The 18,733-nt window shown below is 38.4% G+C and overlaps 1 protein-coding gene across 1 annotated transcript; it reads right to left on the bottom strand.

Moving 5' to 3' along the window:
- Positions 1-144: 144 nt before the first annotated feature.
- Positions 145-18,255, bottom strand: LOC131262200 (mitochondrial glutamate carrier 1-like). Its single transcript, XM_058264150.1, has 8 exons — positions 18,079-18,255; positions 17,564-17,634; positions 2,957-3,091; positions 2,614-2,763; positions 2,362-2,485; positions 2,025-2,236; positions 1,817-1,957; positions 145-1,741 (listed from the first exon to the last, which is right to left on the bottom strand). Exons 2-8 carry the CDS (start codon positions 17,620-17,622, stop codon positions 1,591-1,593), a joined length of 972 nt encoding a protein of 323 aa, XP_058120133.1. The 5' UTR covers positions 17,623-17,634; positions 18,079-18,255; the 3' UTR covers positions 145-1,590.
- Positions 18,256-18,733: the final 478 nt, after the last annotated feature.

Below are 18,733 nucleotides of genomic sequence, written 5' to 3'. Positions count from 1 at the left end.
TCACGGTCAGTTCCGTCAGTTTTTCGATATTAGATTGTAATTTTTACACATCACACGACACATTTTACACAATTTATCAGTAAAAAACTTGCACATTCAATTTTAAAACGGACTGGATTTGCATATTTTAACTAATTGATATTGATTTTCATTTATTTCGGTGTTTAGTATCATCGTCACATTGCTATTGGGTTTATTTTGTTTGTTGTTGATGTTCATCGTGTTTAGATACAACGTTCATTTTCTTTATATTTATTACATGCATTTGCTGTACTACGAATGTCGAGCATTTACATATCCATTAATAGTCTTTTCGCTATTCTTAGCATAGAGCAACACACGCGTTTGTTCAACCACAAAATTGTAATTGATTTCGTTATTATTTGTGGGTGGAAGTAATTTGTATGTAGGTATGTGTATGTGTGTCTGTGTATGTGATTGGGATTGTTACAATATTCATATGCCTTGCACAATGTTTTCTTTGCTATAAGGAACATCATTTAGATTACTTTTTTATTGTCTTGAGATGTTGTTGCTGATCGCTTACCGAAGGACAAGTTTAATTGATGTTTCCCGTGTATCCATTTTTCAATAACCTTGCAATATTTATACGTGTTTTGACAATTAAACAGATTGCGCTGAAGAAAAGGTAACACATAATCCGTTGTATGTAGGATTAGTACACTAGTAAACATGCAATCACGAGCACCCGACATGCTTCGTAGTGAACACAAACAATTTCGTTTTACATTGCGTTACATACAAGGTTGTTTTTTTCACAATCAGGGTATTGATAACATTGTATTTCTCGAAGCTCTACTGGACGCATTGCTCAGTCAATCCGCTTCATTTTTAATTGATTCATCAACATTTTGCCATAAACATCAATACATAGCGGTTCAAATTGAAGGGCATATTCACAAATAATTATTTTAAAAGATTCAGACCCGAATGCTTGTACGTAATAAATCAATGTAATTCCGTGAAATGCGGACTGGTCGTATCATTACGTAGTTTTCTTTCAAACTACTTTTAACTACCTCTTGCAGCTTTAAATTACGTGATATGATTCTAACATTTACCAGCGATAGCTTTTAACGCAATATTGACCAATTCAGATCAATCAATTTCTGCCTAACGTCAATAAAATAAAATGTTGTTTTAGCCATTCAGAAGTGGAAAAATAATTTCCAGAAGCAGATGACATTAAACTTTTGGGGAAATTTAAGCTTCTGTTGTAAACGCATAATGGGTTTTTCAAAATCAAACATCCCTTGCCCACAGTTAACAACCAATAGTAACGTTGCAAATTACTAAGAATCGTTTACAGTAATCTTTCATACAAGGACAACTACTGGTCAAAACATGTGGCAAACAATACTACCCATTCATGAGTTAGATTCTTCTGAGAACTTGTCGGACTATCTTCCAAGGGCAGCCATCAGTATCTTTCAACCGTTTTTATTGGTTTGGTTGATGTTGTCAATTAATTATGTTATGTTGGTGGTTTGTTTTAGAAATATCAAGCATAGTTGGATCGATGGTTGGTAGCACAAATGATCCACACAAAGACACACGATAAAAATAGTTTTACTTATTACCGGATTTAGTGCCGAGCAGGGCCTCTGCGACACCGAGGAAGTAAACCATCTGCGCAATACCGAACAGTGGTGCGATGACGATCATACGGCACAGTCCTCCCTTGAAAAATGCAGTCACTCCTTCGTGCTTTAGAGTTTTTCTGTAGGAATAGAAACATTTATTAGAAAATCTCTCCTAAAAACACCATCCTTCAAATGCATTAAGCTTAACCAACCCGATACAATCAGCCACACCATTGAACTGCATCTCGCCTTCGGCTTTTTTGAGAGCTTGAAGGCGTGTTTTAACTACGTCGAACGGATTAACCGCCAGCGCTGCCATTGAGCCGGCAGCACAGCCACTCAAGAACGAACACCTGCAAAGATTCAGACCGTTGTGATACCTTGCCAAGTGAAGGAGAAGAAAGCGGTTTGCGTTTGTACCAAAATACTGCTTCATTGCTACCATCATCACGGCGAGGACCGAGGGCATTCAAAGTGGCAAACAACGGGAAATACACGATCGAAAATGACACATCACGCAACGCGGTAGCACCAGTTCCTTTGTACAATCCAGTTATACCCTTTGTGCGCACAAGCTCCATTGCAATGGAAGTAGCAGAAACTTTCGGTAAAGTTTTTCCTGCCGCTTTAGCCTACAAAACATATAAATCAATGCGCAATCTTCGATTAATTACGCCGAGAAACATCGAAACTATAACTTCTAAAGCAAAGTTCGTGGTGACATTTTCACCTAACCATTTTTAAGCAGGCAACGCACCTGAGCAGCAACACGTCCGGCATCTTGCATTTGAATTTTCAAAAGCTCCATAGGGGTGGTTATGACGATTTGACATAAACCTGCCAATCCGCCGGCGGCCATCTGGCGAGTTATAGGCAATGATCTACAGAATAGAGAGCTCTTATTTATACAAATCTCTAAATACCGCATACAATTTACCCGTATAATCGTAACCAGGATTAATTAGGTATTGTTTTAGAATGTAAACCCAACAAAACAATCTTCACTTACCCATTGGCGGTGGTTAGGTGATGGCGGAAAAAATCGTTTGCCGCTAATTTGATTGCTTTTTCCGGTGTGATAAGCAAAATGTTAACCGCTGATCCGCGGTACATACCGAAATAACCCTCGGCTCGGTAGGTTTTTTTGAAACAATCTAGCCTGCGAAAATGTAGAAAAGTTTTTCTAACATATTAAGAAATATCGAATCGAACATGACATTGGTTTGATAATGTGAATAACGCTAGTAGCAGGTAATCGGTTCACTAAAAATATTATAACAAGGAATGAGAAATAAACTAATTTACACATAAACTTTACAAAAAACCAAACATTTACAATAGACTAAACTTACATGGAATTGTACATTTTTTCTCCATTTGGGCCAACTTGCTGATTTTGCAATCGAGTCTTAACGAGATCCAGAGGAAACACACAAGAAACACCAATAATTCCAGCGATACCTCCGTTAATAATTTTCGGCAGCAATCTGCAATTACACAATTATAAAAAGTGGGTTAACAAACAAGTTCGGGGTATGAGAAAAAAAAATTTGTACTTGTTAATTCCCTGATGCTTGAAGGACATAATTATAAATTAAAGTTAACAATTGAGCAAAAAACATATAATCCCAACCCAAAAAGGGAACCATCATTCTTTAAAATGTCAACAAACTTTAAACAAATTTAAAGTTTGTTATTATTTCTAAACCGACGATAAGAAAATCGGCCCATGAGCGCCGGGGCTCACCACCTCGACGGCGTGGGTTCGAATCCCAACCGAGACCGGACCCTCCCCTGTACGAGAGGACTGACTATCCACGTACAACAGGGAAACAAGTCTCGTAAGTCCTTAACGGGCAGGCATGACCAATAGGTCGTTACGCCAAGAAGAAGAAGAAGAAGAAGTATTATTTCTAAAATTTAAACTATAACGTAGTCATTATCATTGAAAATTATTTTCATTTTTTTCCTATGGTTAAAATTATATTCAACATTGGTGTTGATTATTCATAATAAACTGCAAAAATCACGCGTTGCTATCAGCTGTTTGAGTCGCTCACTCTTTTCACTCCCTCGTATCGGTACTTGGTGCACATATGCTTCTAGTGTGTCGAGAGCATTTGACTTAAGTGGACGTTCACGAGGACCAAGTTTTATTTGCTGAAAACAGTTCTTTGTATTTTACTACGGCTAAATCTACAACTACACTAAGATGGCTAACAACTTATGGCGTGATTGTGTTGATTGGTTAACTCGTTGTCAAATTATCTCTACCGAACATCGTGTGAATAAATCTGACGCGGATATCAAGTTATTTGCGACGATGCTTCGAGATGGAGTAATATTGTGCAACTTGCTTGAATTTCTAGACCCGACCACATTTGAACGACAAGATTTCTGTCGTAAGCCACAGATGGCTCATGTATGTATTAAGTTAACGACAACGTGCCTTCAATTTCGAATCTAATTCTTTTTTGCGTGTAGTTTCTTTGCATACAAAATATCACACTATTCCTGGATGCATGTAAAATCAAGTTCGGGATACAAAAAATGTTTGAGATAGAAATGCTCTACGATTTAACGGATTTTCATTGTGTGTTGCAATCCCTCTCAAAATTATCGAACTGTCGGAAAGTGCAATCAGCACACAACATACCGTAAGTAATATTAAGCATTTGTTACATTTTCTCGTAACTGCCCAAGAACTACCTCCACTGTTCTATTCTTGAGAACCAAACCCGTAGCGGGTTTATCAGAATGCAGTTCAAATCAGAAAAAAAGTGACATTGTGATTCATTTCTGATAAACCCTGGCATAGTTTGAAAATGACATTTCTTTTCCATTTCTTGTCATTGCACAGTGGTTTCAATGTTGTAAGTGTAGCTGGAGAGATAAACGGCTCGAGCAACCCAATCTACGATGGTTTAGCAGAGAGGTATGTAAATTTAACCTATAGCACATAATGCTTTCCCTTATTCAATTAGGCTAACAAGATTATTGTATGCCGGTAAAACCGGTATAGCGGTGAAATAATTAACCCGTTAAATTTTACTATAAAACTGGAATGATCTGATTGACTTTTTGAATGGAAGCGTTTTCAACGTCACAGCGCCATGTCGTTTTAAAAGTATATCCTGGGATGTAACGCATTAACACCTACAAACTATGACTATTATCATATTGAACATTTGTTGATAGTAAAGGTTTGTTATTTGCCGTTTTATCGGTGGAGTTTTTAAAACTTCAAGCAAAGCCTTTGAGCAACACATTTAAAGGTTTTGTAAAGTGATTGCAATGTTTTTGAGTTATTGGCGTCCTTCTTAAGGATCCTACTTGCAAAGCAGTTTAAAGCTGGCCACTTAAGCAGTTTAAACAAAAACCGGCACAGTAAGAGTAAGCACACGTCAATCGTAAACTTTTATGAAAAATTTCTGAAAATTCCACAAAGTTCAAAGCGCTTTACTATTTTTGTACACACGCACAGCTAACAGATATTGGAAAATTTCGATGATTTCAACCCACGAACCTAATTTATCAAACTACATAAATAAAACAAAAAAAACATTATGGTGTTCCTATATTTCGATACGGTATGTAAAATTCGTCATAAAAAAGGAGCTAAAAGAAAACTGCGGATATATTGGAAAAAACGGAAAATATTAGACTACACCAACACATTTTAAACGCTAAAACGACCTTATCGGCCATGTTGCGTTTAGCAACACATATTGAGAATTTAATCATAGATGAGGGAAACATACACCCGTTACCGCTCCGTACCGTCGTCCGTGCCATGATCTTCGGGTATTGTGCTGGTGATTCGTTTTTTGACTAAACTCGCTCAGCTGTTGCTCCGATAGCCTTGTCTTATTCGCAACAATTTCCAGGAACGAACAAAAAAGCTTAGTGAGTTTGCTCAAACAACAAATCGACGGCTCGAACCAATGTATGTTCCATGTTAGGGGCGGCTGTATCTTATGTCCTGGCATTATACGGGACTTAAACTACCAGAGTGTGTTGTTCCACTGACGAGATAGGAGGCGTCGGAGAGGCCTTGCAAGCCACCCCTGTATTATTGCAACGAAAGAAAATCAAGAAGAACTACCGATTTGAATCAATCATGCCAGACCTACGCGACGAAAAAAGGACTACGATTGGACACTCGATACATGGAGCTGCAGGTCTCTTACCTCACCCGGGCATACCAGAATACTCACAGGCGAAATGGGAGCCCGCGGTTTCGAGATAGTAGCACTTCAAGAGGATCACTGGAAGGGAGTTCCGAAGCGTCCTACCGCAGCCATTGCATGATGTACCAGAGTGGTGGAGTTAAGCACGAGCTTGGTACGGCGTTTCTTGCTATGGGCGCTATAAGTAAACATCGGGGGTCCGCGACAGCCGAGCGGTAGCGCCGGTTAGAAAAATCGGCCCATGAGCGCCGAGGCTCACCACCTCGACGGCGTGGATTCGAATCCCAACCGAGACCGGACCCTCCCCTGTACGAGAGGACTGACTATCCACGTACAACAGGGAAACAAGTCTCGTAAGCCCTTAACGGGCAGGCATGACCAAGAGGTCGTTACGCCAAGAAGAAGAAGAAGAAGTAAACATGTGATCGGATGGTGGCCGATCAACGACAGGCCTCGACAGGGGATCTTTCTATACGCAACTCGATATGGAGTACGGCCGCTACCTACAACATGATGTAATGCTCAGGTGAGAGGAGGCCTATAAATCAACGATTGAAAGCTTTAGTGTCTTTCATCTAACCAACGACAACGGCCTCCGACTCATAAACATCGTGTCCTCGAGGCACATCCGTATCATCTTCGCCCCGCACAAACATCGTTTCAGCTACAATTAGCGGTCGCCACATAAGACATATTCCCAAATTGACCACGTTCTTATAGACGACCCATCGATGACCGCAGGCGTTTGGTGGAGCGAGTCATCAACAGCACAGCCGAGCTGCGGCGCGAAAACCGTCGGAACGTGGAACAATACAAACGGTTGAGGACACAACAAACCCGACTCTTCGAGCGCAAGAAGCGTCACTTCGAGGAGTCGAATGACCAATTGATGGAGTAGCTATCTCAGTCGGGGGAAATTAGCCAGTTTTACAGCATGTTGAAGAAGACAGGGGTCATGTCATGGTGGTAATGCTACTTCAACGGGCACCTGAACAGAGTAGCGCAGGTAGAATCGAGCAGCACATTAGCCAGGAGCTGGATGACGATGTGCTCCCACCATCCTTGGACAAAGTCACTAGTGCTATCAAGCAGCTGAAACAGAACAAAGCAGCTGATGCAGCGATGGGCTGTTGGCAGAACTATTCAAGATGGGTTCGGTAGAGCTTACCGTCAGTATGCACCAGCCAATTGTAAAAATTTGGCAACAGGAAAAGATACCGGAGGACTGAATGCTGGGTGTCATCCACCCAGTGCTGACTTTCGAACCATCATAGTCCAACAAAATCTTATCCCAAATACTCTTCTGCTCTTCCAAAGTACCTGCTCGTCGGTGGCTCTGACAGGAGCAGTGTATCAGTGGACAAATCCGGACTCGCATTGTTCAGGGGAATCGTGCCTTCTATGAACTCTACAAACTCCTGAGGTCCAGATGACTTCCCCCACGGACAAAGTGTGCAATATAGCGCTGATAAGACCGGTCGTTCTCTGTGGGCATGACTCATGGACTCTGCTCACGGAGGAGGCCGTGTGGAGGATGAACCACTAGCTAGCTGAGCTGTATGATGAGCCGGATATTTTAAGGTTGACGAAAGCCAGCAGGATCCGTTGGTTTGGGGCATGTCATGAGGATGCCGGACTCATGCCCCCAAAAGAAGGTGCTCAGTAGCGGCCCGGCACGCGACGACGAGGAGCCTAGGGAGCTCGATGGATGAATCAAGTGCAGCAGAATCTGTTCGGCCGAGTATCCTGGAGAACGATTACCAGGCCATGTCAGCACGACATACTCAGCTGTGAGCGGGCCAGAAAAGAAGCGAAATTTTCTAAATCTCTATGAAAAATTAGCAATGCATCGATGATTTACGTAATTATGTGTCAATTTAACCAAGCACTTCCATTCCAAATAGTGCACGAAAATGTTTTTGAGCCAAACGGTATATTGTTAAAGGTAAAATTACGAATTACTAGAGCAATGGTTGGTGACTTGACAAATAACGAGTTTAGTTGTTCCAAGTACTAAAAAATCGGTTACAAATTGAATCAACGTTACATTCAGTAATACTCAAATTATAATGAAGATCATGGCTAAATGAAAAAGTTCTTTGATTGAACATATACATTACTTTATTTTGATTCATAAAAAAATGTCATGTAGAGTATGAATTTTAATTATTAATGGCATGGCTAAACGAAACGTAACCGCTGGTATAGTCATGGTTTACGCTGGTCTCTCATGTATCACCGATATTCGAGCCAAGCGTAATATGTGCCTTATTTATTTTTCATCATTTGTGGTTGGTATTTCACAATCAAAATTGGGTAAAAGTTTCAGCATTGCTTCGCAACATTTTTATAACAGCTTTTATAAAACTACGCTAAACAACCACAGAAATAACTATTCGGTTAAATCGCGATCGAATGAAATACTGGTTTGTTTGTTTACGTTTTGACCAGATTATACATACGATTATAGGGTATGAACATTCTTTTGACATATTGAGCAGCGGAGTTACACGATTACACTAACGATTATGCTTAGTTTTGGGCATTAACTCTTCAACATTAGTATCCCCTTTGTGCACTAATACTTCAACACCATTTTGATTTGATATATTTCAGTACATATAATTCAATTGACTACAACGAACACGATCAGCAGGAGTTGAAAGCAAAGGACACATATCAGAAAGTGATTGAAGTGCCGGTACGTGCAAATCTATTGATATGATAAGCAACAATTTAAATCTTCTTAAATTATTATAACTACTTGGCTATATTAGTTACAGAACCACACCGACGAATCACCTCCGGGAAAAATTGAAAAGCGTTTGTATGTTATTAAAGAACTTATTCACACTGAGAAAACTTATCTGGATACACTGGCTATACTAAAGAATCAGTTCAGGAAACCTCTCAAGCAATTTCTAATGGAAGAAGAGATAAAGACAATGTTCCCTTGGATCAAGGAGCTTGAGAAATTGCATCGAAAATTTTACAGTGAACTGATGAATACACAGCTTCCTACAGCAGTACAAAAACTCAGTAAAGTTTTTATGCTATTCCATAAAAAATTTGTCATATATGGCGATTATTGTTCTTGCTTGCCTAATGCATTAGAATTTATAAAGACTGTTAGAAGAACCAACCCTCTTGCCAAACAATCGCTTAAGGTAAACGAACGTAAAAACCGTAGCATAATGTAGCTTTGGAAGCTAACACTTGTTTGCTTTTAGGAATGTGAGCAACAGTATAAAGAAGGTAAATTTAAGTTGGACGATTTGCTGGCCGTACCGATGCAACGTGTTTTAAAATATCCGTTATTGTTAAAGGAGCTTGTTTCTGAAACGCCACCAGTGAGTATCGTAGTGGTTGTCTATTTTAACGAGTCTGTTCACCATGTTTGATCAAGCTTTTGAACTTTATTTCATTGTAAGACACATGAGGAGTACAACGATTTGGAGCGAGCAAGAGAAACAATTAAAGATTTAGCTGAGTATATCGACAAATCTGCGGATGATGCGAAGAAAATAACGGTTATTCAACAAGCTAAGGTAACACTTGATGTATTCGCATAATGGCTATTCTCTTGTATACTTGCTGGGAGGAGTCATTTAATTGTTTTAACAAAACCTTTAAATGACTTTTTTTCTTCTAATCAACAAATACTAAAACAGGAATCCATAATCAACAATAGAAAAAACTTAACATCAAAAAATCCAGGACTCGACACATCTCAATTAACTACCTAATATCGTGCTAAACTCGTTGAGCGCTCACATTTGCTGTTAGTTAGTTAATCTTTTAAACGTATCAATGAATCTGAATCTTGAAAGATTAATGAAATTGCCAATATCCACGAATCTCTAAGATTCATTAATGTCAAAGACTCATTAATGTCAAAGATTCATGAAACCTCGCTTAGCTAAAATTTCAAAAGAAGCAACAAGAAGATGTTGTTGACTTGCGTTTGTGTGTGGCGTTTATTGAATAGCATTTGTGTGTGCGAATGTGCTAGGTACGCCATCAGTCACACACACAAACGCTAGTCAACAAACATGCGTTCACATTTTCATGCTGTTTTTTTTCAAAGATTAGATAAGATTCATGAATCGAATCACTGATCATAAAAGATTAATATGAATGAATCTCATCGAAAGATTCAGGAAGCACAACACTAATCAAAACAATTTTTTGTTTGAACATGCATTTTTGTTCATTTGTTCTAAATATCTGTCGGTAAACTGAGTTTTTGTAAAATCGAGTTATTTTATAGATTAAACATCTTTTCACTCCAACCTTTTTTCTGATTCGATTTTAGTTACAAGCCCGGTACAAAAAAATGATTGATGGTAATATTAATATTCTACTGCTTTGTTATTATTTAATTATACTTAATGTGTGCTTGGTCTAAAGCAGAGACAAATTCAAACGAAAGTGGATTTTCAATCCACACTTACTGTCAAACGCCTTCTGAACCCTACACATTTACGTTTACAAGAGATAGTAGGAGAAATGTTAAACAGTTAAGTTAAAATTGGTACAGTCGGGTTAAAAGCACAATTTCAAATCCTTCAATAACGCTCCTTCAAACCAGTTTAACATGACGTCATAGGTTTAGAGGCATATAAAATCATCAACCTCCAATACTAAAGGCTGCTATATTTATGTAAAAGGACATATTCGATCCATCTATATGCAGTAGCAGATTTGGTTTAAATATTGTTACATTTCTTTGTTTCCAGGATATGATCATAAACCTACGTTTGCTCGATGATGGTAATATGTCAAAATACGGAGTACTATTAGCGAGCGGTAATCTTGTCATAAAGGTTGCCGGTGAGCAAAAAGAAAAACATTTGTACGCCTTTCTGTTTGAGAAAATTTTGATACTAACCGAAAACCAAGGGGTGAGAAAAAAGACATACAGGTGTATGCCTAGTCGTAGCTTCATATTTTGCATATCTCTTTATTGCAGGGGATTCGATATAATTTCTGTCAGACATGTGATCTGATCAACTGCACCATTGGTGAACAGGACCAACGCACTAGCCTTCTTAGTAATACTCAAAGATATTCTTTGATATTAACGCGAGAGGGCCAACTAGTATTCGGTGTCTTTATGAAAACCATAGCGGAACGCGAAAAATGGAAAGGATTATTTGGAGTAGCAATGTAAGCCTGAAAGCGTGGATTTCTTGGGAATTTTTTGTTTAACTAACTTTTCCCATTTTTTCTGTTGCACCCAAATGTAGCGAAGCTTCTTCTCCGGTGGATGGTAAAAGCACAGACCACACATACTTTCTTCACACGTTCTCGAAGCCCGTCACCTGCCTACATTGCGCGAAACTTCTAAAGGGAAGAATTCATCAGGGTTATAAGTGTACAAACTGCGATGCCGTTTCTCATAAGGGATGCGTGTCATCCACGGGTCGATGCAAACAATTGCAAACCAAGAAATCCGTAATGTCTGAGCAATATCTATCACAATTTAACTGGTATGTTGGCTCAATGGATCGCGAATACGCCGAAGAGCAGCTGGCGAGCCGGGAAATAGGCACTTTTCTAGTCCGTGTTCGCCCACATGGCGCTACACATGCCTGTGAAACAATATACGCGATAAGCCTCAAGTGAGTAAAGACCACAATTCTTTAAATGGACTGGTTCATTGGATACTTGACTATACATTAAATTTATCTATCTACTTTCCGGTGTAGAGTAAATAATGGTGCCGTTAATCATATAAAGATTTATAAAAAAAAGCGAGAGGACGACATTGTCTTTTATCTCGCAGCAAGATACTTTAAAACGATCAGAGACTTAGTTATGTACTACGAAAGACATGCTCTGAGCGAAAACTTTTCGGGGTAAATATAACAACTTCGGTGGTCACATTCCAATCAATTTTACACAACCATAATCACATTTCATACCTTCGCAGCTTAAACCACACGCTCCAATGGCCACTGAAGGAAGAATATGTTATACCAACTGTCGATTTTGCACCAAGCGCAGAAAATCAGCTGCATTTGTTTCAAGGGTGTAAAGTGACGGTAATCGGGAGGGACTTCGACTCATCAGGATGGTGGTACGGCAAAACAAGAGTCAATAACAAGGTATTGTACAAGGCATTTAATAACAATAATCTTCGCTTTTTTTACAAACCCTGAATAACACCGAAAGAAATAGTGGCGTAGGAACAATCAATAAAAAAATCGTCTTTTTCATACAGATTGGATTTTTCCCTAAGAATTGCGTACGTCCGGCCCATCCAGATGAGATCTGATGTCACACCAGTGATGTTGAGTAAAAAGTAGCGCATTTTACTTGTCTATTGTATATTAAGTGTATAGTATAAATACTATAAACAGGTTTAAAATAAAAAAAAAAGAGGGCCCGGACCCGTTTATTATAAATAATAAAATAACTGCCTGTGCTGTCACGATCTCGTTCGGCCCGCTTCCGTAGAACCGAAACATAACAGTGTTTTCAACAACTGTCCTTAGCAATAGTCCAAAGCACGTTTAACCAAGCACAGTCGTTACCACTGCGTCACCCGTGCCATGGCTCTTTGGGTATTAAGCTGGTGGTTTGTGGTTCGAGCAAACTCGCTTAGCTTGAATATCTCTTCCTTGTGCAGAGTTAGTCAGGAAAATTGTATTTTTGTACACACACGGCCATCCTGACCTATCATAACTTGAGGATTATTGAAAATAACGATATTATGAAATTCATTATAATTGATCACCAAATAGATTTTTTGTGCGGTTACATCAATGAGTTTATTGTCGATAGATCTTTTCTTGTGCTAAATCTTTATGAATAAATGAAGAAAAGGTATACAAACATAAGAAGAGTTTAAAGTGTTATACATTTTATTCTGTTACTTTCTATGCTATGCCTAGCAAAAAACACCAAATATTCGAAATGAACTATAGCTTAACTCAATATGCATCTATCATATACAGCCGTTACCACTCCATCTCGTCGCCCGTGCCATGATCTTCGGCTATCGAGCCGATCATTTGTTGTTTTCACCAACCGATAAAATTTTCCAACGTCGGGGGCAGTTTGGATTCCCGTCGGATCTACGTACGGCTAGAGAATAACTCCACATTTTGCAACATCTATGCTCCTTCAGCAACGCAGCGTAGAGTGGAGCGGTAGATATTCATTTCGGTCATTTTGGCAAGGATACTACGGGTGGGGGGAGTCAGAGCCTTGCTCTGCAAACTCGTGCTTGTGCACAGATTGCTTAGTGTAAGAGCTGGGAGACCATCAGGGGAAACGAAGTAGAATTCTTCTTTGTCACACGTGGTTCCAGTTCGCGTATCGATCGCTGTTACATCACCAAGACTATGAAAAACCAACTGCATATCAAGCATATGCATTTGGTGTTGATTATTACCACAAAGCACTTACGGTACGACTCTGCCTTCCGAATCCTTAATATATGTTGGCTCAATGGATCATGAATAAACTGAGCTAGTGTACTGAGAAATTAGCAGTTGGTCTCAAGCGTGTAGAGCCACTGTTCTATAAATGTACTTGAGTATCAATCATAAATTTACCTGCTTATTTCGATGTAGGGTTAAAAACAACAAACATTTATCATATTAACAAAAAAACAAAAAGTGGGACGACACTGTTGAATTGTTAAACACGTTAAACAATAATAAGAGCTAACATGTTTTTTTGTAAATTACAAGCAGACCCAACGAACTTCGTCTTGTTCAATAATAATAATACACTAATATTGAAAAAAACAAAGCGTTACAATTCAAGGGAAGCCCCATTGATTTGGTGTCTGAAGATGACGACACATAACAATAACAGATCCATCTTTAAGTTGCGGCATATCAGACAAATCGAAAGAATGTTTTAAAATTCCAGTGAACGATTCACAATCTTAGTTTCGATACTATGGGATTTTCACATAAACATTTGTGATAAATCACTTTTAGTTGAAGCGAATTGGCAAATAGCAGGATACAAGCCCACGTTACTATTCACAAAGCAGAACATTTTTAATTCGACGATCGGTGCTGGCATTTGAATTTCAGTCAATAGAATGCTACTCATAAACAAACTCACATTTGCAATCAACACCATTGCTTCATTGTAGATCATTCATTTTTTATTCAAAATTTCTCTTTCAAAAGCGATGTGAAATATCTTCGGCGATGTCATTTTTATACGTATCTCACAATCAACGGGACTTTATGGCTTCCTCGAAATAATCTCAATATTAAGTACTAGCTGATTAACCCGATTCCATCCGGGTAGAAATAAATTCCAAACTGAAGAGTGTTTGCATTCAGTATCAGTTTTCAGTTTTACAATCTTAAATTTTGCTATGTGCTAAAATTTTTTTTATTACATTTAGTCGAAGAAACCATGTAAATATACATTTTGCATTCATTACTCAATTGTGCTTCCAGCTTAGCGCAAGCATTTAAAATTAATCCATTAAAGCAAGTATGAGACAAACTGTGCCTAAACCACACTTGGACCAGGACAATAGATAATCGACGATTATTTAAAAGCACTTCTACCATCACCTAGCGATATTTACGATGTTGAATAGTGTCTTTTTTAAAATCCGTGGCATCTGTCGTAACGTGGCATTATATTTTTTTAGATATTTTCTATCGTCCAGGTGATAGAAAATTATAGGCATGAAAGAGGCATAAGAATGTTGGACATTTCACACTTGAAAAATTGACTTTCTTGTAATTATGTTTGGTTGAATTGATTAGACCGATTTTGTATGATTGAGAATATTTATTACGTAGGAGAGATTAGATTGAGCACTCAAACTGTGACCATTCGAATAGTGACCACAAATTGTACGAAAATGATACCCATAATGCATTGTAATCATTGTTGAGCTAGGGGGTAGGATGGCAATCCCCCCTTATCCCTTCCGAGTTTCCTCTCACAAACCAATGCATTTTGCAGTGATACGGAATGGGATGGTTCATCTTTTGGAGTATTCAAAGAAACAGAAGATCAAAGAACATTTCATAGAGGAACAAATATCTCCGTTGTATTAATATCGTCGTAGAGAATTTTATCACTCTACATCCACTACTGGTACTAGCACCACTATAGGAGCACTTACCCTACATCGTATATTTGATTTGATTGTACGGAAAATGCTATTTTTACAAATCTTTCCATCTTCGGGCTTTTCATTGGGGAATGTTAAAGTTGTCTTTTCTTTAAACCTTTCATGAATAGATTGACTCAGCCGATTTTGAGTTTTAGCGTTAAAAAGAAACAAACACTCATTTTTATAAGTTTCAATTTTTTTAGCAAAAAAGCATTTTTCTAGTTTTATGGGTTTCCGGCTTTTCCTAAGGATTTTTCTAACTTGCATTGTTTTTATTGGGCCAAAAGAAACAAATTATCAGAAGATTTCGTTGGGATGGGGAGTCCAACCGTTTTCGTTAGAGAAGGTAAATATTTTTTTTTATGGACAAAAGCCGTTTTTACCGAATTTTGCCATATTCCGGCTTTTCCTTGGGAATTTTCAAATTCTCTTTTTTTCTTAAACGTTCCTTGGGTAAAAAAGAACAAATCATACGAAGGCGTCATCAAGATTGGATATATAAAGAAAGAAAAAGAAGAAAAAGAGAAGATATTCTGTTACTTTCTACATCATGGTTGTACTGCAAAAAATATTCAACACAAATACTGTGTTGATTGTGAACATACATACTATTATTCAATTAGTATATTCCAATTTGAATTGAAGATTTGAAGTATTCAAAGCGTAATTCGAAGTATAAGAGACGCAAGCACATCGGCGAGTCATCCGGAATGGAACCAGGAGATAGACGGCGGGATAACTTTTATGCTTGAAACGCAGTAAGCTACGAAAAAAAGTCACTACCATAGCGGATAGGAGAAGTGGCACGCGAAAGTGAATCCGGTGTGCCTAAGGAGCGGGCAATTTTCCAAGCACGACAATCACATTAGTACCTGCCAACAGCAAGCCAGCTATGAACAGTGCCTGAGCAGAGGCACGCCTTTTCTCCAAAGAAGTAAGACTCAAAAGCTACCATCTTCATGAATAGGGTGAAAACAGCTTGTCCGATTTGCCGACGCAGCGGCGAATCGCAATGCGTTTAAATAGCTTTTGAACTGAAGGGTACCACAATTTAAAAGCCACATTTGGACTCAACACTACGCTTGCCTATTGTAGTATAGGGCAAACCAAATCGCAATATACAAAAGGTCTCTTCAATGTTGGGAGCAGTACGAAGTTCAAACCCCAGGGTCCTTAAAGCCAAATTTATCACGTTAGCGAGATGAATATACAAGGAGAGCGTAGCGTCGAAGATTAGTGGTCATTCAAACACATTAATATAGCTTGCCTAGCTATAGTTTTTAATTATTTTAATGTTTTTTTACGATGGAAACTGAAAGTAGTTTTAGTTTAAAAACACTCTGTTATTAAAATCGCATTAAATTTTAAATTAATTACCAAACATTGATTCGTAGAAGCCCAAGAACTGCCAGTCAGATAAAATTTTGTATACACAAAATGACAATAATTATTGTACGGTGTTTAGGTTGCATTTTCGACAACCATCTTGACCCTTGGAGGACAGTCGACTTTAATTTCTGATACACTTAAAACGACGTGTTACGAATGTCAATCAACTATTCAAGATTCGTAACTGACTTGTTTTATTTTATGTTTCCCCCTCACAGCCACTTATTACCAATTACCAACGAAGACGCCACAACACGTTAGCGTTGTCGAATGAAGACTATAAAAAATGAACCAAAACAGAAAGTTTTGGGTGGGTGGTAGAGCAATTACAGTTCCCGTAAGAACAAAAGTTGATTGTACAAAAGAGTAATATAACGTTACCATTGTACAAATAGATTATAAATTTAATAATTTAAAACTCTGTAATGATGGTGGATCAAAACCAGCCGCGTCTGTCCGGTCCAAACGTATTATATTTCGATAGCGTTATGTGCTAATAATAAACATGTGTGTTTGGTTTGATGCGCGCGACACTTAAGACCCACGAGTTCACGGCTTTATACGTGATTATGTAACAACGGCCGTATTTAAGAAGTGTCCTTTAAACGGGCAAACAGGTGTAGGCGAACAATTTCCACTCAAGAAATAACAATTGTACAAAATGTCTTCTTTTCGTATATAAGAGAAAACATGGAATGTGATAAGTTTTTTTTTCATACTGAAAATATATGCAGAACTATTTGGAAGTATACATTTGTAAATTATAACATAATTTTACTTACAACTGAAATTGGAGTATGTTTGAGAAAATAGTTGAAATTTAAACCAGGGCTTTTTCCTTTACCATATTTGGTTCTTGAGTCATTTTCCGACCCCTGGCATAGCACGCCAAAAACAAGATGCCAACGGACAACATGTATGCATTGAAGTTAAATAGGACTTTAAACAAAAAAAAAACAGTTTTTTGCATAATAAACAAAAACAAGCGAGAAGGTTCCCATTAGGAAAAGCAATTAAAATAATTGTCCTTTTGAATAAGCACACGATGGTCATATGACAGCATGATTGTCCAAGGGTAGGTATCAATGTCCCAGAAGACGTGATAAGGAGTGAGACAATCGTTAGCAGAGACCCTTCATAATCAATTCAATCATAATCTAATCTAGCGTATGGTGTCTGTATGGCATTGTATTGCGCTGTGATAAACGTAGTAAATACATATGTCCACTCTAATATGGGCAGCACATCTATCGAAGTTGTTAAAGACTTACGCGAACTGCTTTGCGTTGCTACTGGCGGTCGCTGCCGGAGAGCTGTTGTTGCTGGCCATGGTTAACAAAACCTGAAAAACGGGAAGAACATCCAATTCAAATCAATCGCACCAAGTTGACTTGTCACTCGTTCACATCCTCCCACTACCAATGTCTGTTGAATCCACTTGAACAGGCTGGCAACAAATCAAACGAGGTGATAATCAAACGCGTTTCAAATATCGTGCAAATTATCGAATTCAATTGATAATTATTAATGCACACAAAACCACCACATTCTTGCACGCACACTGCCCGGCACTAATATCGCATCCCGTCACCAGCGAGGACATTGATTTTGTCAACTTGTACCAAGCACTAGTTCATCCTGAACCACTTACATAACATTCATGCTTGGTGGTTATTGAAATACCAACAAAAATATTATTTTGATCCAAATTGTACATTTTTTTAATTTCCGTCACGCGATGCCCTAGATCGGACTGGTTCATTGTATTTTACATAGAGCAACTTACTTTGTTTTCGCTTGCAATACTTCCACACTATCAGCAATTCGAGACTAGACCGCGGACAACAAACACACTTGTTTCCCTGCAGAATGCGCACTGTCGATCAATGTTAACAACTCTCAATTATAAAGCCCGGGGAAAGGTGAATCAGGCAGTAAACAGATTTCAGCTGGTCGCGACTGATTACTCTGCCAAAATAGAATCTGATCAGGATGCATCTGATAAGAAGAAGATGTTTGTAGTGATGAGAATTCTACCCCGGAACTCAACGAGTTTGCACTCCTCGGATCGGGAGTTCCGGCAGAACTTAGTCGTCGTGGTTTTTTATTCAAAAGATGCATAAATAAAATAGAAAAAATAGGGCAGGCAGCATTACTTATTTTCAATCACTCTGTCTGGAAGTACCTGGAAAGAGTAAAAAGTTATGATCTTTTAAATTAAACAAAAAATAAATTCAATGATTCGTAAATTAATTTCCACCACTAGATGCTGCCATATTCTCCACACGAACACAACCAACATTTTAAATATCAACTCCACCTGCATTTCACGACGCTTTAATACACCGTGATTCGTGGGAAGTGGCAGTGATGGGTCCCGTTCACAAAGAATGGCTCACGGAGCTCATCAGGTTCAATGATTTCAGCCCGGCTTGTCAAAA

This window comes from Anopheles coustani, chromosome 2 (assembly GCF_943734705.1).
Source record: "Anopheles coustani chromosome 2, idAnoCousDA_361_x.2, whole genome shotgun sequence".
Classification (NCBI taxonomy): domain Eukaryota; kingdom Metazoa; phylum Arthropoda; class Insecta; order Diptera; family Culicidae; genus Anopheles; species Anopheles coustani.
Note: the sequence above shows the minus strand (reverse complement) of the source record. Positions and strands in the feature narration are given on the sequence as shown.

Excerpts from the sequence above, each read along its gene's own strand:
- LOC131262200 (XM_058264150.1), bottom strand. The coding sequence starts at position 17,622 with ATGGCCAGCAACAACAGCTCTCCGGCAGCGACCGCCAGTAGCAACGCA. Across the intron at positions 3,092-17,563 it reads AGCAACGCAAAGCAGTTCGC|ATTGCTGCCGAAAATTATTA; the intron begins GTAAGTCTTTAA and ends GTGTAATTGCAG. Across the intron at positions 1,958-2,024 it reads AGCAATGAAGCAGTATTTTG|GTGTTCGTTCTTGAGTGGCT; the intron begins GTACAAACGCAA and ends GAATCTTTGCAG.